General features: G+C 41.9%; 2 protein-coding genes across 6 annotated transcripts in view; one reads left to right on the plus strand and one right to left on the minus strand.

The window, feature by feature from the left end:
- The first annotated feature begins 2,894 nt into the window (after nt 1-2,894).
- On the plus strand, nt 2,895-8,080 carry gldn (gliomedin). Of its 2 annotated transcripts, none has more exons than XM_020605763.1 (10): nt 2,895-3,682; nt 4,552-4,603; nt 4,695-4,712; nt 4,851-4,949; nt 5,499-5,591; nt 5,699-5,809; nt 6,097-6,177; nt 6,268-6,393; nt 6,566-6,716; nt 6,817-8,080. In XM_020605763.1, the coding sequence occupies exons 1-10, from the start codon at nt 3,125-3,127 to the stop codon at nt 7,280-7,282; spliced, it is 1,755 nt and encodes a 584-aa protein (XP_020461419.1). In that variant the 5' UTR covers nt 2,895-3,124; the 3' UTR covers nt 7,283-8,080. The 2 variants fall into 2 exon arrangements, with proteins under 2 accessions (XP_020461419.1, XP_020461420.1); XM_020605764.1 differs by having other exon boundaries at nt 4,869-4,949.
- A 17-nt stretch (nt 8,081-8,097) lies between these two features.
- Nucleotides 8,098-27,021, minus strand: part of dmxl2 (Dmx-like 2) — a 42,461-nt gene continuing 23,537 nt past the window's right edge. For 2 of the 4 annotated variants that reach the window (XM_020605767.1, XM_020605766.1), the window contains exons 28-54: nt 24,954-25,051; nt 24,673-24,838; nt 23,926-24,190; nt 23,248-23,450; nt 22,197-22,529; nt 21,081-21,263; nt 20,667-20,957; nt 20,361-20,552; nt 19,894-19,970; nt 19,355-19,485; nt 18,629-18,874; nt 16,486-16,676; nt 16,224-16,357; nt 16,047-16,132; nt 15,633-15,834; nt 15,345-15,462; nt 14,532-14,597; nt 13,821-13,907; nt 13,147-13,268; nt 12,912-13,050; nt 11,601-11,661; nt 11,328-11,455; nt 11,167-11,244; nt 10,947-11,038; nt 10,783-10,835; nt 10,460-10,677; nt 8,098-9,514 (exon numbers count right to left, since the gene is read on the minus strand). In XM_020605767.1, coding sequence (XP_020461423.1) covers nt 9,305-9,514; nt 10,460-10,677; nt 10,783-10,835; nt 10,947-11,038; nt 11,167-11,244; nt 11,328-11,455; nt 11,601-11,661; nt 12,912-13,050; nt 13,147-13,268; nt 13,821-13,907; nt 14,532-14,597; nt 15,345-15,462; nt 15,633-15,834; nt 16,047-16,132; nt 16,224-16,357; nt 16,486-16,676; nt 18,629-18,874; nt 19,355-19,485; nt 19,894-19,970; nt 20,361-20,552; nt 20,667-20,957; nt 21,081-21,263; nt 22,197-22,529; nt 23,248-23,450; nt 23,926-24,190; nt 24,673-24,838; nt 24,954-25,051 — 4,170 coding nt within the window. In that variant the 3' untranslated portion in view covers nt 8,098-9,304. The remainder of the gene's footprint in view (nt 9,515-10,459; nt 10,678-10,782; nt 10,836-10,946; nt 11,039-11,166; nt 11,245-11,327; nt 11,456-11,600; nt 11,662-12,911; nt 13,051-13,146; nt 13,269-13,820; nt 13,908-14,531; nt 14,598-15,344; nt 15,463-15,632; nt 15,835-16,046; nt 16,133-16,223; nt 16,358-16,485; nt 16,677-18,628; nt 18,875-19,354; nt 19,486-19,893; nt 19,971-20,360; nt 20,553-20,666; nt 20,958-21,080; nt 21,264-22,196; nt 22,530-23,247; nt 23,451-23,925; nt 24,191-24,672; nt 24,839-24,953; nt 25,052-27,021) is intronic. The other 2 variants (XM_020605768.1, XM_020605769.1) reach the window with 2 other exon arrangements.

The raw sequence follows: 27,021 nt of genomic DNA on the forward strand, positions 1-27,021 counted from the left end.
TATATATTTTTTTTTTTTTTACAAGGTTTTTCAGTTTATGACAGACCCCATGCAGTTTGCCTCTGCCTTTGTTCCATTTACTCATTCAGTATAAAGGACTCTGTGAATTCACTCACTGCCCACGTTCGAGTACAAGAATGTGCACTGCTTAAATGGCCGACTGTGTGCTGAGGCCCTGCCTCAGTAATGATGGCTTAGACCTACATAGATTGTTCTGCATGATTATGTAGAGACAACCCCCATTTCGTCTGAAAACAGAAGTTAATTTAACCCCGTCTCTGAGCTGCGTGTTGTGGTCAACCACATCTTTGTCCCCACCGCATGTGTAGGGACTTGTTCAGAACTGAACAAACATGGTTAACAGAAAGTGGAAGAAAATGAATTCAGTTTCAGAACATGTGTGATGTCTGAACATTATTTCCATAAAACAGAAACGGTGAGCATATGAGAAATAGAGGGGGCTATGACATGCAGCACAAATGAATCGATAATGAGTCAGACTATTTGCAACCTGACTAAACAACCTTCAGGACATGATCTCACAATTCTTTTTAAAAGGGCATTGAAAAGCTGGCAAGGATACAACTTAAAGATGAACTCACTGGGAGTTATGTGCCATAAAGAGTGTAGCTTTACTGTTTGCTCCATCACTATACCTATGTAATAAACCTACACAGCATACATACTATAACTTGAAAGATCTGTTACTCATTGCAGTCAACACATATTCAGGTGGTTCACAGATGTTCATTAAAAGATAAATGTAATTTATTCCCCTCTTTTATTCTCTATGCATTTGATGAATTGTGCCACTGAAATAATAATACATTTAAACTTGTGAATCATCAAAGATAACAGTGTAATTAAAAAAAGATTATCTGACAGAGAGAAGAGGTGGGTGGGAGGATATAGTATTAGGGGAGACATGTCAGATCATCTGGCTGTCCTTGCTCTGGGGCAGCAGGGCAGATATGGACCTCTCAGCTTTGTGGTGAGAAGAGAGATTAGGCTGCTTTCCAAGCAGCTGCAGCACCCCATGGAGGATGAAACAAAAAGGTCAAAAAGAGCCCAGAGGTGGAGAAGACTCTCTGGGCTCATCAACACATGTCTCGTTTAATAGAGCCTCACTTTATCTGAATAGTTTATGAGCTTTGAAAACAATGCTAAATGATTATTTCTTCCTGCTGTTTGAACCACAGTGAATGAGTGACAACAAAAGAAAGACCCCAGAACTCTCATGACTGTATGTCTGCTGGAGCACTTCAATCTGTCCAACAGCTGGCTGTCAGTGACCTATGGCCTCAGACACAAACCCACAGGATGGACACAACCACTAATAAATGCTGCTCACATGGTCCTGACCAAATGGCGCAAGGAGCCAGGAGACTATTGATGGAATTTACTTCACCAAACTCACACCCCCTTGTGGTCTAGCATCCTTGCATATTTGACGTGATGATGGTGAGCTCTGCACATATGATAAAAGTCAGCAATGCATATTTGGATTCAGCCTTTGAGGTCATGGATTGGACCACTGTGATGCTTATCAAACTTTTAAATCCAAAGTCCAAAGAAAAGTATCAAAAAGCTCCAAGAAGTGAAGCTCAAGTGTATCTGGTCAAAAAGCCACCCTCAGCCTATTTTAGTGCTGGGTTCAGTCCTCAGGTGCGGCACAGGATCACAGCAGCTAAAATAAATCCTCAAAGGCTCTACTGGTCGAGCATCTTTTTACACTTAGCTCATGGTGTTAGAGCACTGCTTGGAAGAGGTCCACTGCCTTTGAAACACCCCAGAACTGAAATGCTATTAGAGTACAATGTTACATGATTATGTAGAGAACGTTTGCCAAGGCAAGATGTTTAGATTTTAATAACAATATAGTCAAGAGAGCCAAGATGACACCAAGAAAGCTTTTGTCTTTGTTCACCACAGACAGTTCAGTTACTGAAGCAGTTTTGCATGTATTATGAAAGAGGAACTTATATAACTAACTGTATTTTTTTCTCCCAAAATGTCTAGAAATAGTGGTCCATTGTGTTGGTCTGTGTTGTCGAACAGTTCACTGTTGGTAAGCCAGGAATGTGTGCTTGTGTGTGTGTGAGCACAAAAAAAGTTTTATGGCATTGTAACATGGGTGCAAGAGCATGTAGGTCAACTACATGAATCCAGCGTGGCTCCTTGTCAACAGTGATTCCAGTTAATCGACTCAGTGAAACTCACTGTTCTGTTATTGAAGTTGCTGATCGTTACTGAAGGGAGAATGGGCCAGCTACCCCTGTACTTACATCAAAACAGGCAGGACCAGCTACCTTTCACTGTGAAGAAATCTTTAAAACGCCTGCATCTGTCCATTTACTGGCCCAAATCAGAACAATGGAAATAGGTCACTGTTGCCGTTAGTGCAAGTGGCAAGGATGTAAGGACCAGCACTGAGTGGAGAGACGAAGGAAGGATTTGGGCATGAACCAACTCTGGATTATGATGTTTATGCATTTTGATGTCATATTATTTTCATTTCATTGCTGTAATAATAATAATAATAATGAAAAGGCAGTTTTCTTGTGTAATGCATGTTTTCATGTGTTATGTATGTGAGCATGTTTATGTGTCCATCACGTGCATGCCTGTGTGTGGCATGTATGTGATGTCAGCCTGCCCACGGCAGTGCAGTGGAATGGGTCTTACTGAATATAAATCAGGTGACTGAACAGGCGTGGGTTTCTTCCCAGACAGGCTCAGAAGATTGTGTAATTCCTACTCCTACAGTACATTACCAAATGCGTGTGTACACATACACAAATAGGCGCACACACTCAAACAACCCTTTCTGTGCTTGGCAAATAACACAACGAGCACTGAATTTACCAGTCTGCCTTCAGAGAGACCATCCGGGTGGAGCACAAACGCTGAAGTTGACCGAACCCTTTTGGAGCTTTGAAATATTCTGGACAGGAACTTGAATTTCAGCAAAAGATCTTCTTCTTGTTCGATTAGTTTGGCTTTAGCTGGTTTGATTTAAAAACATTTTTGGCAGCATCTTGGACTACAAGGTCATAAATCCTGGACTTTTTCAGACTTTTGTCTTTTATATTCAGTGCTGTGTTGAAATTGTATCCCCCTGTAAATGCTGAAGTTTGTATCTGATACTCAGAAAAAAAGAGGTGAAGTGGTAACCATGTGGATCCCGACACCCAGCATGACTCTTCCTCAGAGGATAGTGCTCTATGGGACATGTGCTGTGGCGTTGATGAACTCTGTGGGCCTTCTTGTACTCTTGGTCCAGCAGAATCAACAACGTGTCCAGCTGGAGCAGACAGAGGTGAGACTGACAGAGGTGGAGCAGAGCTCGGTGGTGGAGTTTCTCCAGGAGGTGCCTAGAGGAGCGGCGGGGATGCAGGCAAGTGTTGGGGAACATACACAATACCAGTATGACCAGTATGAGTACCAATACTCCAGGAACAAGAGGAGTGATGAGCTGCAGAAGGAGCAGGAGGTGCAGGAGCTTCACCAGAAGGAGGAGCAGGAGCACCATCAGCAGGAGGTTAACCAGGAAGCGGGAGAAGAAACAGAGAAGAAGAAGAAGAAACATGAGTGGAAGCACAAGCAAAGACACAGTCAGAATTTCCACAAGGCACATGTGCAGGACGACATGATGATGATGATGACTTACTCCATGGTCCCGGTGAGATGAAATACCTGTTAGTAGACTGTACAGGAGAGAAAGGATGAGGAAAACTACTGCACACAGTGTACTGCAGGTTGATTCAGTCATTGCTGGGTAATGGTGGATCACCAGCCGGTTAAAATAGGCAATGGTCCTGAGGCTTGGGACCATCAGAGCGCCCAAAGGTTCCACGTCTAGTATGTGGTAGTAAAATTCATTTGTTTGTTTGGTAATAGTGTATCCACCGCTAGCACTGTACAAACTGAAATAATAAGGTGACATTATGGTGCCACACAATCTTAACAGCTCTGTGTTGTAGTGAAGCCCAAAATGAATTCTGCAGTATCTTTAGGGTCTTTATATTTTAGTTTATACTGTGATTACAATTTGAATATTCCTAAATAAGATTTTCCTAATCAAATTGGCTGAAATGCAGCATTGCAAAGTACATCTACTATATTTAAATATGTTTTGGAGATACTTGAGTGTTTCCATTCTTTGATACCTATTCAACTCCACTGCATTTCAGAGGAAGTAGTGTATTTTTTTACTTCTCATTTATTTGACAGATATAGTTGCTATTTACTTTGGAAATCAAGATTCTACAAACTAAATAAGATCAGTTCATGACACATCATGTAGGTAAATTAGCTTGACCAGCTTCAATAATAAAACATAGCAAGATTCATCCTTTGATACAATATATATTAAAGTCTTTTACCATGAACATTCAGATGCATGAATATTTTTAATTTTGATGCATTAAAAATACAGTATACTGCTGATAATACTTTTATACTTTTACTGAAGTAACATTAATCTGGCCCTTTTGGTAAAACTTAGCATTTCAATATTTTAATAATATTTTGATATCTTTGCTTTCTCAGATCAAATTATTGATTGACATTTGCAACAGCACCAAAGGAGTCTGCATAGCTGGTATGTCTTGTAAAGTATATACTTAAAACCTGCTAATTATGTCCAAAATATCACTTGTTATTCTCTAACATCCTCAAACCCTTTGTTGCAGGACCCCCAGGACCGCCTGGTAGGATAACCCTTAATTCTGGCTCCAAATTTAAAATGATAGCCATTCTGTGTGTCTCCTTTGTGGTGTGCTGACCCATGTACTTCCTGAATATGTGTTGCACTCAGCCCATTGTGATGATGTTTTGTATTACTCTAGGTTTGCCTGGTGCGGATGGTTTGCCTGGCTACAATGGGACTGATGGCAACCCAGGACTGAATGGACTGCCCGGGGCTGATGGGAAAAGAGGAAAAAAAGGTAAGGAAAAATTGAGGCTCTATTTTGTTTTTTGTTTTTTTTACTCGCCCTCAATATTTTTTGTGTCCTCGAGCAAAACTGACCATTTAAGTGAAGAACTACTGGTACAGTGTAACAGTAAAAGGAGATAGTGTAAGCTAACAGTAAAAATACCACAGTCAAAAGCATGTACACACACACACACACACACACACACACACACAAACTGACTGACACATCTATCTACTATCTATCCATATTGAAACCCACGTCAGATCTGATGGACAATAGGCTGCTTGTAATTCGTCAATGATTGAAGAGGTTGAAAGAAGTGCCCATCTCTAACATTCTCAGCTAATATTATTCATTTCTGTGGTTCCGAGCTTCAGCTGAATGAACCGAAAAAATTGTCTCCCCGTGTTCTCCCACTTCACTCTGTTATCCTCCACAGCCGTCAATATGATTCACCCCAGCAAGTCAATGGAATCATTCATGGTTTTAACAATAGGAACAAGTGTATTGAAGCTATTTATGCAATCTTGGAACTATTTTACATAATGTCCTCCACAGGGCTGCCAGGTGAGAGAGGAGAACCGGGTGAAAAAGGAGAGCCTGGTCCGCCTGGAGAGAAGGGACAACCATCCAATGACATCATTATCGAGGGCAAGTAGAGCGTTACTAATGTTTTCCATTTCCAGTAGAATAATGCTTATGTAGGATAGGAAGGAATACAAATACAGTATCCTTAGCATAATCCTATTTTTGTATAGGTCCTCCTGGTCCACCTGGCCCTCCTGGACCTCCTGGACCTCCGGGCCCTCAGGGGCCTCCCAGAACAAGGCACCACAGGGCCTACTACCCTCAGGCTGCTCAGACTCTGGGTGTGAGATCTTTTTAAGTAACATCAAATGAACTTTGACATTGAAACTTTAGTCTTGACCTTGGGGAAAAAAAGTTGGCAAAACAATATTACCATGAGCTCTGGGAGCATGTTATCACACAATCTTCTGCAGCTGTCCTGAAATTGTAAATATTCAAACTTCCATTTTTCTCTGCACTGATAAGATTGTAGGATCTAAAACAGCTACTGCATGGACCTTGTGGTGAGACTGTGTTGCCAGATATAGTGTGAACACTGAATAACATAGGCCGATATTCTTTCTAACAGGGCTGTTACATGTTCCAAATGATGAAACTTCATCTGTAAAGGAGGCTGTGAAACAACACGAGCGGCCATCTAAGAAAAATGGTGGGTTTTCTGAGAAGATCTAGAGTGCTGACAATATGTGCTGTGTGGTTTAAAAATAAGTATCTAAGCTTGTTATTTTGCTTTCTGCAGAGTGTCTCATTAAGTCACTGATCAATCCCAGGAATGTGACAAAGATGGAGAGCACATTTGGCACATGGATGAAAGACACGGCTCAACTAAATGATGAGCGAATATGGGTGGCAGAACACTTTTCTGGTAGGTTCACTACACAGGACCATCAGCATGGACACTGGTAGAAAATTTATTAATCCTTGTAATTAAAATTCAGTTGAAGCCTTTTATGCCAAAATAACAAAAGCATGTTAGACTACAGGATGTCTAATAAGCTCTACATGGTTTGTTTAGCAGTTAGCTTGTTTTTCCCCAGGTCGTGTGGTGAAGGAGTACAAAGGCATTGCCTCCTTCCAAACCAACAGTAGTGATTCTGTGGATATTAGGAAGTTCTACTACGGCTGTGGCCACACTGTTCACAATGGTTCCTTCTATTATCATATTGCTGGAACGTCCAGCATTGCCAGGTAAGCTGACAGACAGTGGGATGCAGAGATAGATGCTTGGCTATTGTTTCCATTTGGTCCATTCCCTCTGCTTAACAACTTTCTTCTTGCTTGTTCATAGGTTTGACTTTCACACCAAGAAGCTTCTCACGCTGTCTGTAGACAACGCTCTGTACAACAACCTCGCTTACCTGCTCCACAACTCCAAGACCTACTTCAAACTGGCAGCAGATGAGAATGGCTTGTGGCTGATCTTTGCCTCCAGCATAGATGCGAGCATCATAGTGGCCCAGCTGGACCAGAAGACCTTCTCCATCACGTCCTACATAAACACCACCTACCCCCACACCAAGGCTGGCAATGCCTTCATCGCCTGTGGTGTACTATATGTCACTGACACCAAGGACACCAGAGTCACCTATGCTTTTGACCTGCTTAAGGAAAAACCAGTCAATGTAACCTTTGACCTGAGGTCTCCAGATGGAGTGTTGGCAATGCTCTCGTACAGCCCAAAGGACAGACACCTGTATATGTGGGACCACAGCTACGTCAGGCTCTATGTGGTCCACTTTAGCTATGATGAATGAAAACTACAGCAAAAAATGACAGACAACATGTAGATATGCCTGCTGACTACCAACTATTCATTCTTTGGAAATTTGTCATACACTGCCAAGATTTATCCTCTTGTTGCAGCTGGTTGTCAAAAAAGTCAACATTTCACTGAAGAAAATACATTTTGGTCAATGAGTGTCAAAAATAAATACTGCTGTATTGTATTCACAATGTACATGGTGTTACTAATAATGGGAAACATTTTATTTTGTATCAGACAGTTCAGTTTGTAGATACTGAGCTTGGCCTCGTGTCACTGTCTGTGTAGTATATTATCAGATGCATTTGCATGAAAAACATCTTTTGTGTTTTTGTAGTGCATGTTATTCCCCCTGATAGTCTATACATATCGAGAGGCCACCTGCCTTTGTAAAGGAGCCCTGCTCACTTTTTCCCCTTGAGCAAAGAAACAAAAACTGCACCATATCACCCTGATGAAATAAAAAAAGAATTTATTCACTTTACAAAGGTAAAACTCTGACCATGATCTGTTCTCTCACACACCTCCATGCTCAAGTGTACAAGTGTCTACCCATAATATTGGCTTCTTTTGCATTATTACATGCGCGCACACACACACACACACACACACACCAGTTAGACCACTGGTAAAACACATAAGGTTACATACAGTATACACAGTAGACAGAAAGAGAGAGAGAAACACAAATCTGTTTAATACCGTACATACACAACAAAAGTTACAACTAATCCAACTGGTATGATACAAACCAAAAATAAAGAAATGCTTTTATGTTTGTACAAGCTGTTGTGGTTGTTCGCCAAACAAAGCCAGACATTCATTTGTATATAACAGGTTCCTCTTTAATAACCTCTCAGTTTCAAATAAACTTTTAGTGTCTCCAGAATTTGAGTGCAAATATCTATTCCTTACGGGTGAAATGGTAAAAACCTAGCGAGGTAACACACACTTGCATACAACAGACTGTGCTGCACATCTCCCAGTCAGATACAGTAAAATCTCTTACATTCGTAAAATAAAAGGCAATAAGTTAGATAGGAACAACCGAACAAACAATGTAAATAATAAAATTACACAAATTAAAAAAACAAATTCAAGAATATTTTGTGCAAAACAAGATGTGAATCTTTGTGTTTCTTGCTCCAGGTGGATGAGTGTTTTGGTTTGGACCAGACTGATGGAAACACTGAAATCACAATCACAGAAGTAAAACATCATCTTCCAAACAGGAATGTTCTTGCAGTGGGTCTGCCACACAAACAGGCATTTGAGGGCAGGTGTGCAGATGCCAGACACAGCAGAGTGAACACACACTGGGCGCCCAAACCGGGAGAGGCCAGAGTGAGCGACGGGCAGCTAGTGAAACAGGGGTAGGGGGTTTCGCTATCGGAGCAATGCACCATCTAAGTCCTCCATAAGCGCTGGGAAAAGCTGAGCAAAAGGGTGGAAGAGGGTGGGTGGGGTGGGGGTCGGGGGTTAAAACCACTGAAACAAAATGCAGATTCACACTGGAAACCACTGACTTAACAAACAGTGCTGGGTAAAGAAGATGCTAAGAGATTTCAGCTGTGGGCACAAAATGACGACAGTTACACACTTAAAACTTTTGCTTGAGCACTTTTACAGAGCACTATCAATAGACCTGTGATTGCACCGCATAACGAGAACAGGACATGCATAGCTTCTCTATGGACACACTCAGAGTAGAGATTCTTGAATTAAATTACAATAAATCTAGCTTTAAAATCAAGTATGATAAATTTTCCTTCCATCTTTGCTTTCAGCCTTTAGAAAAAAAAACCTATGATGTACTGTAGCTCCATTTGTTATTCTGGATATGATTTACATCAACAAACCCATGAATACTGCACACATCGAAACATGCCAAAAGCACGGTGATCTTTTGACGGAGTCTTGCCTCATTAATTATACTGTTACTGCCTAGCGAGTGTTACATAAGCTTTTTTCTCTCTGTATTTGTCCTCTGGACCCTCAGAAGTGGAAGCAGGCATCACAGAATGTCAACCAAGCTGCTGGGGATATTGTAGCGGTCAGGGAGGACCCTCATCTTCAGGGTGCCGTCTGCTCCACAAGTGAAGATGCGGTTACCGGGCCATGTCTCCACCTTCATGACACCGGCACCGATGTTGCGAAAGATGGACTGCTTAGCATGCTCGTTGCTAAAAGAGTGCATGAGCCCATGGCCGGCTAACTTCCACACCTGTAGAGAGAGAAAGCAGCTATGGGTCAGAAATAATAGCAAGTTTTTTTTTTCTCCCTTCTTCTTCCTCTTCTTTGTCATTTTTATTACGTAGACCTTAGTACAACGATCATCAAATATTGAATTCTTTTTGAGTGCTGTGACATTTTTGTGGTTTAAAAATAACTGTACAGAACAAGTCTCTGTTCTTTATTAAACAGATTCCATTTCATAGCAATTGACAAATCACCATAATCAACATGAGCACAGAACTGGTGACACTAAACAGATTATTAATTATGGTAAATCATTCAGATATTTATTCATTATGTTAGATGAAAGAAGTACTTCAACAAAAAACACTTACAGCGTATTTGCTTTCCAGCATAGAATTTGATGAGAAAATTGATACCAGTGCCAAATGTTCTAGTTCCAGTTTCTCAAATGTGATGATTAAATGTGCAAACCAGATAGTAAAAATAATATCTTAGGGTTTTAGTTTTCTGGTCAGACAGACCAGGTCATTTTAAATGATCAGCCAGGCCCAGTGAATTAACAGAAAATATAACAGGAGATGTATTGTTAATAAAAAGAATCATTATTTGAAACCCCTGAGTCAGTATTCCATCTCAACAAGTCACGTTTAGCTACTTTGAATATGTCCAACATCAGTGCAAAGCTGCCTTAACCGTTGTTGAATAACCAACTGACTTGACTACCCACTCGGGACTGTGATACACACATAGTAAGGCTGTCCTGCATCAAGGCTAAAAGGACTAAATTATGTCATTGAAACTGATCCTGAAGTCACTTGACTATATAGTATGTAGATAATGTGGGATGGTTTTCTGATCTTACCAGGTAGGTCCTTACCTAATCACACATTAATCCTCAGGAAACAAAGTGTACCTGCAAAAGTTAATGTGTTTTAGCAGATTAGTGAGAGAGTGATGGAGGATGCGTCACCTTCACGTTGCCCTCTGCGGAGCCAGTGACGAAAAAGTCTTCAAAGGCATCCAGTGCGAGGGCCTTGATGGCTGAGTCATGGGCCTGGAAAGTGTGAAGCAGCTGCCTCTGGCGGATGTCAAACACACACACAAAGCCCTTTCGGCCTCCAGTGATCAGTAGCTGCTGTTTAGGAGCGTACTGCAGCACAGTAGCCCCATTCTCGTGACAGGGGAAAGCTGAAGGGGTGGGAGGGAAAAAAAAAAGATAGAGTGGTTCACAAAAAAAAAAAACTGATATAGAGGGGGAAAACCAATTCATCTGAAGCATCTGGAATTTCTTACCATGGACCATGGTATTGCTAGGTGAAATCAGAGTGTCCCACAGGCAAACATTTCTGTGGATATAGAGGGGAAAAACCAATTCAACCACATTTACTACTAGTTAGTCAATACAAAAAGAAAAAACATAGCATTGGTTTAATGGTGGCGTTACTGCAGATGCTGACCTGTTATCATTAGACTGTCCGGCCGTGGCGATGAGGCTGGAGGATGTGATGAAGGCAAAATCCCCACAGGTCTTAGTGTGGCACTGCCAACTCTGTAGAGTACATATCAATTACAAGGACTTTATTTACTGTAGTTTGAGCTTTCCTCGAGCTAAGGCTATGAAATGTGCATGCTGGGGTGGTGATTACGGATGCGGGGGGAGGTGGAAGGCGACCTTACTAGGTAGGGTTTCGGGTTGGAGGATGTCTGGTTGACCTGCCAGAGACTTAGGAAGCCCTCTCCATCAGCAACTCCACACTACAAGAAGAACAGAGCACAATCAGACCAAACAGACAAAATACAGCCATTGCAGTCTATGTCTTTGTGGACTATGTGTGTACCTTATTGCCCTGGGAGTTGAAGTAGAGCCGAGTGACTCTAGCATTGCCTGCTTGTCTGAAGCAAATGAGCTGCTGAGGTCTGTTCCATTCAAACATTCTCACACTACCGTCCTGAGCCCCCGTCATGTCTGACGCACAAAAATACAGAGAAATAAGGACAACACACAAAAATACAAGGGAGATGTATGGGGGAGGAGAAAAAGATACAGAGCAGGGGAAACAAACTCTCATACTCATGATGTTTTGTGCATAGACTTCAGTGTAGGCACTTACAATACTGATATATGGGGTGTGATGTCATTCTCTTAACATTGTTCAGATTCCTCTTCATAATCTAAAAACCAGATAAAAACAAAGCATTCATTTATTCCATAAACTGATGTCCAGATGTGCTACAGTTGTTGGGTAAAAACCTTTACCTATGTTCAGCAGAAAACATGATTTACCACTCATCATTTACTTTATTGATAGATGTTTACTGATACTCAGATACTGGCACATTATAACAAAAACTACAGGCTGTGGCCGCAAAGGTTTGAAGAATGATATGTTGAAAAAAATGTCAGTTGATTTCACTCAATTAAATTTCAACTGATCTCAGCATTTTCACTTAAACTGAAAGTTCAGCTAATTTTTCTGTTTACACTTCAGTTGCAATTTCATCCACTTTGAATAACTCGACGTCAGCTGCGTCTCCCATTCCTGCATATTTCAGTGGCCTGGTTATGATTTATCAGTTAGTCCTAAATATAAATACCGATTTGTTGTAACACTTATCCGGAACGGAAGCTGGAAGATGTCTTCGTGTGGCATTCTTCACTGCTGAATCATGCAATGCAATGAAAAGCTGCAGGTAATGCCAAGGTGTCTTGCATGGACTCCTCAAATATCCTGTTTGCAGCATACAATATGCTGCACATCTATCAGTCCAGGCATTAAATGATTGGAATCTAACTAGACTCCCCTGTACACTTAAAAAAGCCCTTCTAAAATTCATTGAACCTATTTGATACCCCCTGCCCTGTCTTGCACAGTGTATCACACAAGATTTATCAACACGGCTGGGACATGGAGAACCCTGGCTGTGTGTAAATGTGACGCAAATCTGTACCTTGGGTAGCCGGCCGTGGGAGCTGCTGCTATCTGTGTTTATATGCATCAGTCTCAGCCATGCTAACACACCTTATCTCTGTATCAGCCCCCACAGACTCAGCAGGCCATCTGTTTAGTCGTCATGGCTCAGTTTGGCTCAACAATGATAAAAAATTTAAAATACATACATCTTCTGAAAATATGCAGGGACTGGAGACTGCCGCACAAAATCCAAGAGACTTGGTGCCTTTTCTTCACATTTACATTTCGAACTATGGGTTGCTAATTAATTTAAAATCTATAGTGAAGCACAGACTGTCAGGAAATGTAGAAACTACACAGTCAGACTCTGCATACAGGCTCCAAAGCAAGAGCTTAGTTTCCCCCTGCTGGTAGTTACTAACAACTGCATATCCAGTACTGCCTGGTTTGACTGTGTGTGCACATATACACATATAAATCAATTTGTGGTTGTAGTGAATAGGCTCATACCACACTGGCGCCCATGCTAGTCTGTCCACTGCCGAGCCATGGCATGGATGCAGACACCTGCATCTGTGGTGGTGCAAAGGGGACAGAGCTAGCCTGGGCAATATTGGTATGAGAGGAACGATGGTCAATGTCGTCAGAGCTGTGAAACAAAACATAACCCATCAATCAGTGATGGTCTTTAAAGATGGTAAGTGTGCAATGTGAACTTAAACTGTTTGATTGTCTAAGATCTTACCTGTGGGACTCCTTATCAAAGTCCTCTCCTATCCAGGTGTAGGGCTGGACAGCCACTAGAGTGGACACGTCCACCTCCTGGACGTCATGAGTGGAGGCCAACACTATCTCATTGGAGTTAGCCTGGGAAAGGATGGAAGAAGGGAGGAGGAGAGAAAGAAGGTGGGAAGAAAGGACAACATTAACAGCTCCCTCTAAATTCCTAGAAAGGAACTTAAAGATGTTTCCTGGGAAGGATTGTGTAATTTGGTACTGTATCACAATGTTGTCTCTAGTTACCCTTTTTTATTACAAAATTACATGGTTCTTTCCAGGAATCATTAAATAATTAGAAAATTAAGGACTTGCAAAAATAAACCGTCTCTCAGTAATAATCTCTCTCTCTCTCTCTCACACACACACACACACACACACACACACGCTGTGTTTCCATCACTTCAGAGGACATTACACTGACTTACATTCATTTCCTGGACTCTTAACCATATCCACTACTTGTATCATCCTAACCTCACCCTAACCTTACAACAAATCATCATTCTAAGATTTAATGATTTGTGTGTTGAGGACTAGTTTTTTGCCCCCATAAGGATGTCGAGTCCCCAGAATGTGACTATGTAAAGAGGTTTACGTCCCCACAACATGAATAATACCAGGCCACACATACATACTTACCCTGTTGATAGAAAATGCCATGATTATATCAGACTCCTTGTGAATGATTTTAGCCTTCCCTCCTGGGTAGCCCAGATCTGCCTCCACCTGGAAAGGCAAAGAAAACCAATACACCAAGATTCAAGACACTTTAAAGTTACAGTGCTCTGAGACCACTGAATGAAATTTTGAAAAATTAATGTTTAGTAGTCCCCCCCCCACCCCCCAGCCGTGACAGTGAGCATGCAAGTTAGTAGGTTTACTGTACTACAGTATAGTGTATGTGGCAACTCTCTTAAAGGCTGCTTTATTTTGCTTTTAGGACCAGCGGAATGACTAGAGAGGAAAAAGGAGCGAAAAACCCAGAAAGACGTGCTAGTGGTAGGATGTGCTATGAAGCTATGTGAGTGAATGTCAAAGGTGTTCCAGTCAGAGGAAAACATCAGTCATAACATCTAAGTTTTGGAGCCTTGTGTAGATTTTGCAGCAGCAAAATTACCAGAGCAGAGCAGTCACTGTGAGACCAACCTGGAGAGGAGACACCATAGGCTTCACCCAGTTTGTTGCAACTGCTAACCATCTCCTACAAACTCAAACCTTGTACAACTGGTGTACAAGAGTTATAAAGCTTAATGCACTTGCTCCTTCAAGCCTGGTTTTACAGTGATTCTTCTAGACAGACAGATGGAAAAACAGAGTCAGGGCCTAGGCTGGTATGGTAAATGATACTACCTTATAGGGACTGCTAGCTCCTGCTATGCCATTTGGTTTTATATGGTCCATGTGGTTCTCTACACACTACACAACAGACATAGAGGCAACACAGACACAGAACACACCAACACGGCATGACACAAAACACATGCACAAACACAGGAAAATAAAACATGGGATGGAAACTTTAATGTGTCCTAGGTGATAAAATGTGAATAATTCGGTCTACCTCATTGGCATAGAGCTACAACCATGTAATAGGATGAATGGAGATATGCACTGTAGATCTTTCTGCTGGTTACTGCAGTTATCAAAGACTGAAATTAACATTGTAGTTTTAAAAAACTAAGCATAAACCCTAGGATTTTTGTCTAATTTTGTACTGACAGCTACAGTAGCAGCCTGTCATGATTAAACAATAAAGAACATTTAGAGACATCACAGAAGGCAGTGAAATGTCCTGTACTTGACTGGAGATGCCTAAAGAGCCAAAATAACGATAATGACAATAATAAAAAAACAAAAACAAAAAAACAGAAACACTGATAAATACTCAGAAAACACTAAGAACAGTGATGGATTTTAGATACATGGGTAAGACCTGGGTTTCACAATGCATCAGACATACTGAGGCAAAAGATCGAAGTATAACATGTCAGATAACAACCTGAAATAGATCATCATCATCTCCAAGCTTAAGTGTTTTAAAAAGCACAAGACTATGTGGACAGTGTGTAGATCCCTGTTTTCCATCCTTATTGGTAAGCTACTGTAGACATACTGTGGTGGACAGATTAGTAGAAATGTATTTGAAGCACACAGGCTGCTGACCTCACTCTGCTTCCTTTTCTTAGTAAAGATGTAACGGATGAAAGTGTCCTGAAGAACCTCCTGTTTGACCAGGAAATGCCAAAGACGTCGGGCTGGAAAGGACTGGTGGTTCTTTGTCCTGAAAAGAAACATATGCACAAACTAGGCTTAAATTATTTTAACATTGTAGTTTACCTTTTTATACAAATGCTTTAAATCATCCAGTTCTAGCATGTGTGTGTGTGTGTGGTGTGTGTGTGTGTGTGTGTGTATATTCATATACTGCATGTATGATGAGTGCGTACTCACTTGAAGGGTGTGTTGTCTGGCTCCAGCATGGCCTTGTGCCGGAGTATGGCAGGGCCACCTCCTGCGCTGAGGTCAGTGGGGTAAGTGTTAATGTAGTTGGGAGGCGGGCCGTCGAACTTGTTCATCAGCTCCAACAGAAGCTGCTCCCAGTTCTCTAAAGTCTTCAACACGGCATTGCTGAGAGGGGAAGTGACTGGCAAGTCTGCGACATAAACACATGTACATGTAAATATACAGTAGAAACTGTAGACAGACAACAGCACCACCAACAAATAGTTTATTTATTTATTTATATTTATACCAATTATTCTTAAACAATCCTAAAATATTTCAGTGCATCTTCATAAAGAATCAATCCTACTGTACATTAGATTTAAGGAGCTGCTTAGGGTCAAGGATGAGGTGAGTGCATACCTGTGAAGTCAAGGCCAGTGAGAGGGAGGAAGTTCTTGACATTGTGATGAGCCAGTTTGACCATTGCCAGGCGGATTAGAGCCCAGCTATGTAATACACAGACATGCAAAAGATTAAATTCTGATGACGTGCATGCTTAAACTGGAAGCAGAAAAGGAAGACAGGCCGGGGCCCTACCTGTAGGAGTTGGGGTTGGAGTGCTCTGTCATCTGTGTATCAGAAAGGAAGGCATCGTCATCGTCTTCATCATCTTCTGCACCGCTTTCATCGGAGTCATACAGAGCACTGCTGTCTGACAGTGGAAGGAAGGGCTGAGAGGGACAAAAGGGGGGGGGGAAGACAGATAGGGAGAGAGACTGAGGAGCAGCTTTTCTGTATCCTGAAGATTATAAACCAATCTCATTAGTCTAGTCTACGTATTTCGAATTCAATGCCTTACTTTGGCCACAAAGTAGTCCCACATGCTCAGCTCAGGGGGGATGAACTTCTCCCTGTAGGTGGGTCTCACTGCGGGCACAGGAGGCGGAGCGGCTGGCGTCTCCTTCACAGGGCGTCCGGGAACGAGCATCCTCATGTTGAACCTACGTCTGTATCGGTCCACATCCTCCGCTGGGGGCTGAGAGAGAGCTGCTGGGGGAGGAGAAGAATGAAGAGATGCTTTCTTACACTATGAACTCTGATAAGATCAATTTGCAGCACACTACAGTAGGCTGCAATTCTGTGGGGGATGAGCAGAGACTCGCAGTCGGTAAGAAGGTCAAGAAATAGGTCAGGAGGAAAAGAACTGCATTCACACCATACATAGAGCACAGTGTACTGTCTAAAATGAGGTTCCCTATCTGAAATATAACTGAGGTCAATGACTTTGATGAGTTACAGTTCATGAAAGACAATCAATACATTTGGAAAAGATGGATATAAATGCACAAAAACAAACATTTAAGATGGAGGCACAGGGCAAGACACACCAGATTATGCACAAACCTGCACCATTATCCTGAATGACTACCTCTGACATCGCACCAGACAAAGAACAATACACAAACCAGAACAGAGAGTGCGGTTAGACACTGAAAAAACATCAAACAATGATAGAAAATTTGTTGAGCAGTCAAGTGCTAAAGCTGTTACTTGTACCCACAATACTTGAGGACAGCAAACACAGTGAGACTGGTGAATGCAACATGTACTTTGTTTGAGAATTAGTCCTAACTCGAACATGACAGAGAGGAGTCAATAGGTAACATTTGTGTATAGCTGTGTGTTTGTGATGTGTATGTAAATGTTGCAGCAGTGGTCAAAAGGGCAGAGTTTTGACATTTGGCAAATTCCTATTAACAGGCTGGCATTTAAGAGCCCCTCTCCTCTCAACCAGGTCTTCAAAAAGGCTCCTGGCTTCGCTATGAGCAATCTAAGACTCTACACAGTCTTACACAGTCTGAATGCCAGCACATATTTTCATCCCCCATGATAGGAGCACAGTTTAATTTGGTCTGAAGAAAATAGAAGTCTGATGCAGACATACAGCTGAATCATGTGAAACAAGAGCTACTCTCTCTGTGATGTAGTTATTACCTCTACCACAAACGACCAACTCTGGTCCATTCACATTTTTTACAAATGTAATGCTACAAACTGAACAAGTAGTTTTGCAGTTCTAGCTCTACAGCACTACTGGATTAGAATGACAACTTCTCAAAGTGTACCTGGTGTAGTCTCAGATTCAGAGTTAGTCTCAGAGGGCTGTTCAGCCTTGGCCTCTGAACACTCCCTGCTAGGCTCAGTTGTGGCTTCAATGACACAATGAGACGGGCGTGAGGACATTACAACATGTACATGCAATGCAGCACACACATTGAGCACAAATACACACACAGCTGTAGGTTTATTAGAACACAGATGACTATGTCTTCATAGCACTAGTAGGCTTTGTTCTTTGTAATGGGCATTCAGTAGTAGCTGCACAAAAGAGAGAGGGGTAAGTCAAGCATCCGCAGCAATGCAAACCTGCACGATTACCATGCACTGCAATCCTGCAAACCAGCACTGCAACCCACCAGCACAGTTACTCACAGCTGGCATTAGTTGCTGGTGCCACAGTGCCCAACCCCTCTCCCCTTGAAACGAGAGGAGGGGGTCGTTTGGGTTTCTGGGTTTCAGTGGGGATGGGAGTGGGGTTTGGGGTGAGGCTGCTCTGTTCAGGTCTTCCTGTCTCTTCTTGAGACTCCTCTGGCCTGGCTGCCTCAAAATCAGCTGGCACTGGGACACAGGGCAGAGGGCACACTCACACAAGACACTACAGAGCAGCAGCATCTAAGGAGCATCAACAGGACTATGTAATCATGTAGATAGACCCAGAGGAATGGAAGTATTGCCTCAGATACATCTGAACAGAGATAAGTCAGGATGTAGAAAGCCGACACATGGAGAAGACAACAGCAAGAGCAGAGTTAAGGAATAAGGACAGTTAATGATGATCACAGGGGAAGACTTACGACAATAATGACAACAATATGATGGAAATTAATTGATCTGTAATTAACAACAGCATTAATAATCATCTACAAAAATAATTATTTTACCTGCTGGGGCTTCAGGCCTCTTTGGTTTAATTATGACTTTGGCCCCCCCTCCAAAGACAGCGGCCCACATGCGGTTGTTGAGAGGATGTGCAGCCAGGCGGAAGAGTTCATTGCTGTTGTGAGTGCCCAGGCCATGAATGAGCAGCGAAAGATAAACAGCCATGACGGCTTCACACAGCAGCACGTTGAGCCTCGGCTGGCCCTCCTCCCTGGCAGACGTCAACAGAGAAATCAGGGACGACACACCTGTAGTGAGAGAACACACATGCACACGATATCTGTGTAACAGATTAACCTGTAATTTTCAAAAAAAAAAAAAAAAAAAAAAAAAACTGAACCCATTTATAAAACATTCACATGATGCCGTGATCACCCTCTGTCTTTCCGTTACTTCCCAGAGGCCATGAAGCTCCTATTATAGAACACCATCTGCCTCTTCGCATAAACTGCTTTGCAGTCAGTCTGCTTTTCATATTCATTCTCAGTCATGTCTCTGATGAAGCCATTTTCTGTTTCTACACAGTTTGTAAGGATTATGGAAAAAGAGCTATCTTACCTTTAATCTCAATCTAATTTTCAAAGAATTATGACAAAAAATGGTGATGAAGAGTCAAACCCAGGAAGGAAAAATCATCCTTTATGCAAATTTATTTATTTTCTGCCTTAAGTATAAATTCAATCTAATCCCAAAAACGCCAGTCATTGGTGAAGCAGGGGATTTAATACCTGGCCACTGTGCAGGAGCAGAATTAGGAGTGATATGCTCTTCGATGCTTTCGGTGCGAAGTCGTTTCCTCTCACTGAGCAACAAGCCCTGGTACACCATCCCTGTAAACTGGTTGGCCTCTGTCTGGCTGCTGCAAGACCAACAACAGAAAGGTAAACTGAGTCACTGCCACATAAAAAAGTACATTTTATGATTTAACTTACAATGTTGGTGTCTTGAAACAGACACAAAAACAAACAAACAAAAAGCATTTATGGTGTGACAGTTTCGTTTTTAGGAAGGCAAAGTTAAAGAACACTGCACTCAACCAAAGACAAAACCAGAGAGTTAGGGCACAGGAAATGATCAGATGTTTTGTCTGTGCTGTTTATGCGTTCAATTTCCCCCTGTGCTGATACAGTATGTGATGATCTGAACTAAATAAATTAAAAAAAAACATCTCACTGAAGTGTGTGTGTGTGAAACCACCTTTTTGTGTTTTTGTTTTCAGGAAGACAAATAAAAATCTTGTGGGATAGTTGGATCATGGCACAGTTACCTGTAGCTGTGGCTGTCGCACAGTGCTTGATAGATGCAAGCAGACAAAGATGCTGCTAGTGTGTGTAGAGCATTCACCTGAGGGAGAAAGACATACATGTTTCATTAATCAACATGAAAGACTTCGGAGGACTGTGAGAAAAAGGCTGCGGATGGGGACACACACACCTAACGGTTTAACCGTTAACTGATGATAAGAATTCCAAACTATTAATAGTGAGTTAAACGAGGAAAAATCTAAACATTTCGCTGAAAAATAGGCTAGAGAGCCAACATATCATCTCATGAGGGCATGTGGTGTAAAGCTTATCGGACACACTGCCATTTTAATCTTGTCGGTTAATGGTCAGTTAATGGGCGTCGACTATTGGTCAGAAAAAAAAAAAAAAACTGAAAATGTGCATCCCTACTGCGGACTCTACTGTATACTTTGTCTATATAAAATTAGATTCTTATTTGAGTCTGGACCTGATCAACCATGATCTCAGGGTGTGGTGGGGCCTCCATGAGGATGGTGGTGTGGAGGATGTCGTGAATGTGGTTGCTGAGGTGGAGAACGGGATTGGCTATGACCGTCTTGGTGGGGGCAATGCAAGCTGACAGCAGAGGCAGCGTAGTAGGCAGGGGCAGAGGAGACTGCAGCTGCTTCACCGTGGTCTCCTACAGAGTGACACAGGAAGATGTAAATCTGCTTTTGCTCAGCTGAGATTGTGTTGCATAAATCCAGTAGAATACACTGTGTGTGTGTGTGAGTGTGTATGACTGCATGATCACCTGCTGACTCTCCTGCAGAAGAAACAGAAGCTCCATACGAACAGAGGTGACTCCCCCTCCCTTGGCTCCATGGAGGCTACAATAAGACAGAAACACCCTCAGCAGGGCCTGGTTCTTCCTCAGCCAAGCTTTGCGTCTCTCAGAGTGCTGCTGTTTGGCCTGAAGACGGCGTCGCTCCATTTGGTGACGCTCATAGGCCCCGGCCTCTGTGAGCTCTAGGGCCTCATCTGATATATCCACTGATGCTGTACGCTCTCCCCAGTGCTCCTCCTCTGAATCTTCTTCCTTTGCCTGTATTAAAATATTTAAGGTGAATAACCACAGTCACCCAGGAGCAGAGAAACACTGTTACCTTAATAGCTTGTACTGCACAAAATATAAAGTTGCACAGACAATATGAAATACAACATGTACCTTGTAGTTGCAGATCTTATGCATGGCTGCTATTTCCTTCTCCAGCCAACTGTAGAGCTGAAAGCGGAGCTTTCCTCCATCGACCTCAAAGCCTGTGGCCAGTGTACGCAGCTCTGTCATTAGGATCTTTAGACAGGCACGGAACTTCATCTGCTCTGCTATCACATCGACCTCGGACTCTCCCTGAAATGTGAATTAGAGAAAAGGCTCACATTTTGTAGACTTACTGACCTTAGGGGAGCATTCCAATGGATGTTTACGGATGTCCAAATTCATAATTCAAATGTACAGGGGGTCTCAAGCACACTTTCTACAAGCAACCAGAGTACATTCTGGGTGCAGATTTCACCAAGAGAAATCCATTTTTAAGCTCTATCTTTCAAATTGCTTATGTGAAATCCATTAAGAAGCTGTCAGAAAGAAAACCTATTCACATTATAGTGGCTTTTGAACACGTCTCGCCATTGTATGTGGTGCTACCATGGTGTGCGGCACAGAGCAGGAGTGCCAAAAGTTCAAGTTTGTTGAACTTTGACCTTGGTTGTGCTGACCATTGTCCACGCTGCCAATCACTGCCTGAATTGATGTGTGGTCTATTTTGCCCAGGCTGCACCTATACTAAGAATCTCGGGTTACAGCATGTAACCAATGTTTCTGCATTTCACAAACTGTACAGTAATTTATGATCCTCATATTGAGATCAGACAAAGACAGACAACATATTTAGCTAGCAAAACATCAGTACACAAGTGCTGCTACCAAGATCATTAAAAAAAAAAAAATTGCTTGAGCCTCTAAAACCTAGCGATCTACTGAAAGCAACATTAACACTGTAGCTAAGAAATGTTGTTTTGTATAGCGCCCTCCCGAGACCTTATACTTGAGTTTCTCCGCCAACCAGCACAGAATGCGCGGCGCAAAACCCGTTTTTTTCACTGAAATGTCAACACGCCTTTAAATGGTTTACACAGCTAGGATATTAGCATTGCTCATTACCATGGCAACAATTGGGGTCTCACAGAAAGTCTCAGCTCCCTCTTCTAAGATATTTCACCCCCGCCAGTCCAATTACTGCCTGAGAAGTTAAATCACAGTGAGCAGAGATATTATTCCTACCTGCGAATCCTCTCTCTGCAGTTTGGGCCCACCATTGTGTGACCAGCCCTCTGCTTTCTTCTTGGGCTCAGATTTCTTCATAGTTAGACCATCATCCTCATCCTCATCCTCATCATCCTCCTTGTCATCCTCCCAGTCCAGCTTCAGCTCGTCTTCCTCTGCCTTGACCACTGGCTGGCTCCAGTCCAACATTCCCTGGATGCCATTTTCCAAGGGCTGGCTTGAGTTTAAGTTGGCCTTGGATGAAGCTTTGCTGAGAGGTGAGGAACCAGATTTCTTGGTAACTTTTGGAATCTTGGAGAGCACTTCCAGAGATAGAATTGGGCAGCCCACCTACACAAGATGTAGATATTAGGGATGGGCATTAGAATTAGTTTTAGGTCAAATAATCAAGCCAGTTTAAGTTGATTATTCGAGTAGTAGTGACCATCACCATGATCTCATCACTATCACATGCCCTCCTCAAAACAAACAAAACTATGTGACCAAGTGAGGGAACCCCAGGTATCATTACATTTTTTTTTATATAGCAGTTTTGTTCCTGTCGTTTGCTGTCACATTAACATTTAAGTGCAACAAATCCAGTCATTTTTTGTCATCACTCCATTTTGTCTTTTTGCTGCTGAAGCTCAAAATGTTTGTCCTCATTATGCTGGTAGAACTGTGGAAAGATAAGCTTCATCCCACATAATGAGCACTCAGCTGTGTTGTCCAATTGAATAAATAGCACACAAGCACAGATGGCAGTGTCATAAACATCAGTCTTGCTTCTCTATAATGTAAAAAATACATCTCCAAAAATGATTCAATTACTTTTTCAGTATTCAATGATATTGACCTTTTCAACTAATTGAATAATTGACTGCTCATACATATCCCCAGTAGATAAGATAAAAACCATGTTTAAACACTTGCAGCAGCATATACCGTCTTCATATTTGCTTTTGTAAATAACATTTTATCATACTTTAAAACAAGTGTAGCAGGAGAGGCAGATAAAAGACAGTCCCGACCGGATTGGAGTAAGTGGCAATACTATTGATGTGTCCACCTTGAAATGTGCATTGGCAGTGGTGAAAAACAGCTTGCGCTCTATAAGGTTGATCTCATCTGCGCTGCTCTTCTCAGCAGTGAGGCCCACAGTTACTGCTGTGTCTTCTGGATTTGCAAAGTGACGACGAATGATCAAAGGGTGAGTTCTCAGGTAGTTGTAGAAACTAAACACCACGGGGTTGCAAGATTTCACCATCACATCTAACACACAGGGATAAAGAAAAGGGAAAAGAACATAAGCTTTTAAGCATAGCACACAATACAAATAATGAGCACAGCAAACAGTGTTTAGTAGATCTATTCCCAGTCTTGTGATCGTGTATTACTAGGGGTGTAACGGTTCAACAATTCGTTCGGTTCGGTTCAGACCTCAGTTTTTTGAGCCATGGTTCAGTTCATACTTTGTTTTTTATGGATTGATGAATGAGAGTAAATGGGGAACATTTTTTAACAGTTTGGAACAGTAAAGGGGAGAGGACAAGCATCATGTAGTAAGCAGTGGTTAAATTATGCATGATGATTTGTAGAAAAATATAAAAAAAATATCAGGACATAAATTATTTTCATAACTTTTAATAACAATCTAATTGTAGTTTACCCAATTTGTACTGTGCTTTCGGGTTCAGAACCATCACACCCTATGTATTACTGATCAAAATGTCTGCAAACAACTAACCAGGGTTCTCATCATCCTCTTTAGGGATTCGCTCCAGCAGCGTGTCCAGGGCACGGGTGTAATCCTTCATGATCCAGTAGGCTATGCTGCGGAGGAATGGATCAGGGTGCAATCTGGAACAGTGGTAACCACTTCCGTCCCTATTACAGCCCAGAACCTTCTCATAAAGGAGGCCTTGGCAAGTAGATGAATTCTCAAAGTCAGCCTCATATAGTCTCGCCACTATCATGGCTAACTGGAGGTCCTCCATCTTCTCCATCAACACCTACACAGCAAGCAACAGCGGAGGAGTGGTGACACTGGGTTACAACTAGTTTATTTAAAAAATTAAGTAAGTAAGCATTAAAGTGCAGAAATGCAAAGCAAAATTAAGGTAGTAATTATGACAGCCACCAGTACAGTAAGCCTTTTCTTTTATTGGCTTTTTTTCTTCCTACATATTTTGACTATGCATCACAGAAACTCATACCAAGGCAAACTTTACATGCTTTGAAATGCATCTTAGCAGTATAATTTAGACGTCTCGCATGTGATTTAAATGCTGCAGAACATCCAGCTCCATCAGCAAGAGATCTGAATGATGAGTGATGTAGTGATTTAACTTTCTTACAGACCTTCAACCTCAACAATGCGTTTCCATAAATAAAGACTATGCCAAGTGTGAGGGAAATCAAGATGAAGTGTTGGAGCAGTTTCCACAGTAATTAGCTCTGTCTGTGTCTTGTGTGTTGTTTGTGTCATTCACACCTCTATGGCGTCTTTGAGTGATCCAGCCAGTAGGAAGAAGGCAGCGGACTGCTCAAAGCGCTGCTTTCCCAGCAGGGAAAAAGCATTTTTCAGAGCCGCCTTTCGCCAGCGGTCTTCAGTGAAGTTGTTCTTGAAGAACTGAGTCATCTTCTCATCATGCTGAGACCTGATAGAAGCAAACCACTCAGCTCAATATTCCATGAAGGTTTTGTAGGAATCATCACTGAAATGAAACTAATTCAATTAAAAAAATAATTATGTGCTGAGAAACAGTATCTTACCTAAAGAGTCCCCACAGGACAGCTTTCTTCTTCATGGCCAAGTAGAAAAGAGCAGCATCTAAAGGGTCGTTGTGTCTCTGGAATGCAGCTTTTCCCAACTGATGACACACAAACATAAGTGCACTAAGAATTAAAACACTAACTATTGCAGATGCCAGTACAATGTTCCCCTTATTTAGCTACCATTAAATTGGTTTTATGTCTTTTTGTATTTTATTGTGCTCTTTAATCCTTTGTAATGATTTTATCGTATTTGTTTATGATTTTATTTATGTGTATGAAGTAGTTTGGCCAACACGATGTTTTTAAAGTGTTATATATTTGATTTGAATTCACACCTATGTAAATTGTGATCTCAGACAGGTGGCTGGGTGACAGTTCGCAAGAGTCGTAGCTCCAAACGAATGTCCACGGAGCATCACCTGCCTGTTCACGTTTCAAATCAATTTTCCCCACTCAGCGACACACCCGCTGAGAAAAACAACTCTGGTAATTGGAGACTCCATAGTCAGAAACGTGAAGCTAGAGACACCAGCGGCCATAGTCAAATGTTTTCCTGGGGCCAGAGCGGGCGACACTGAATCCTATTTGAAGCTGCTGACTAAGGATAAGCGTAAATACAGTAAGGTTGTTATTCACGTCGACTCCCGACTTCGCCAGTCGGAGGTCACTAAAATTAATGTTGAGTCAGTGTGCAACTTCGCTAAAACAATGGTGGACTCCGTAGTTTTCTCTGGACCCCTACCCAATGTGACCAGTGATGACATATTTAGCCGCATGTCGTCATTCAACCGCTGGCTGTCTAGGTGGTGCCCAGAAAATAACGTGGGCTTCATAGACAACTGGAAAACATTTTGGGGAAAACCTGGTCTGATTAGCAGAGACGGCATCCATCCCACTTTGGGTGGTGCGGCTCTCTTATCTAGAAATCTGGACGAGTTTGTTTTACAACCTAAATTATGACAACCCAGAGTTGAGTCCAGGATGCAGGGTCGCAGTCTTACACGCCTCTCTGCTGTCTCCTTGCAGCTGCTACCCACCCAACGCTCCCAGTACCCCATAGAGACTGTGTCTGCCCCCCGCCCACCTAAATTATATAAATCAAGAATCAACTCCAGAGGAGTTATTCATAAGAACCTAATTAAAATTAAGATGACTCCTCTTATAGTAGAAAGTAATAGGACAATCAAATGTGGACTATTAAATATCAGATCTCTCATCTAAATCTCTAAGCCTATTAATCAACCCTAGACCTAAACATAGTTATAACTCATTTGAAAGTCTCACCCTGAGTCTCTCACACCCAAACTGGAAAACTCAAAAGCCTGTTCTGTTTGTTATTGTATACCGTCCACCTGCTCCTTATTCAGAGTTTTTAAGTGAATTCTCAGCCTTTCTGTCTGATTTAGTGCTTAGTACAGATAAAATAATCATAGTAGGCGACTTTAATATTCATGTAGATGCCGACAATGACAGCCTCAACGGTACATTTATGTCATTATTGGACTCAATTATCTTTTCTCAAACTGTAAATAAACCCACTCACTGTTTTAATCACACTCTTGATCTTGTTCTGACATATGGCATCGAAACTGAACACTTAATAGTTTTTCCCCATAACCCTCTTCTGTCTGACCATTTTCTAATAACTTTTGAATTTCTTATTATGGATTATACTCTATGTAGGAAACAATTCCACTACAGCAGATGTCTATCTGGCAGTGCTGTTACCAAGTTTAAGGAAATTATTCCGTCTTTATCTACTTCAGTGCCGTTTGCCAACACAGTGGAAGGAGGCCACCTTAACTTTACTCCCACACAAGTCGATAATGTTGTTGATAGTACTGCAGCCTTCCTGCGTAATACACTTGATACCATTGCTCCTCTGAAAAAGAAGGTAGTGAAACAGAGGAGGCTAGCCCCGTGGTACAGCTCGCAGCTCCGCTCCCTAAAGCAGGCATCACGAAAAATGGAAAGGAGGTGGCGCTCCACTAAGTCAGAAGAGTTTTTCATAGCCTGGAAAGATAGTTTAATAACATATAAGAAAGCCCTTCATAGTGCCAGAACC

The sequence above is a fragment of the Monopterus albus genome, unplaced genomic scaffold, assembly GCF_001952655.1.
Source record: "Monopterus albus unplaced genomic scaffold, M_albus_1.0 scaffold72.1, whole genome shotgun sequence".
NCBI lineage: Eukaryota > Metazoa > Chordata > Actinopteri > Synbranchiformes > Synbranchidae > Monopterus > Monopterus albus.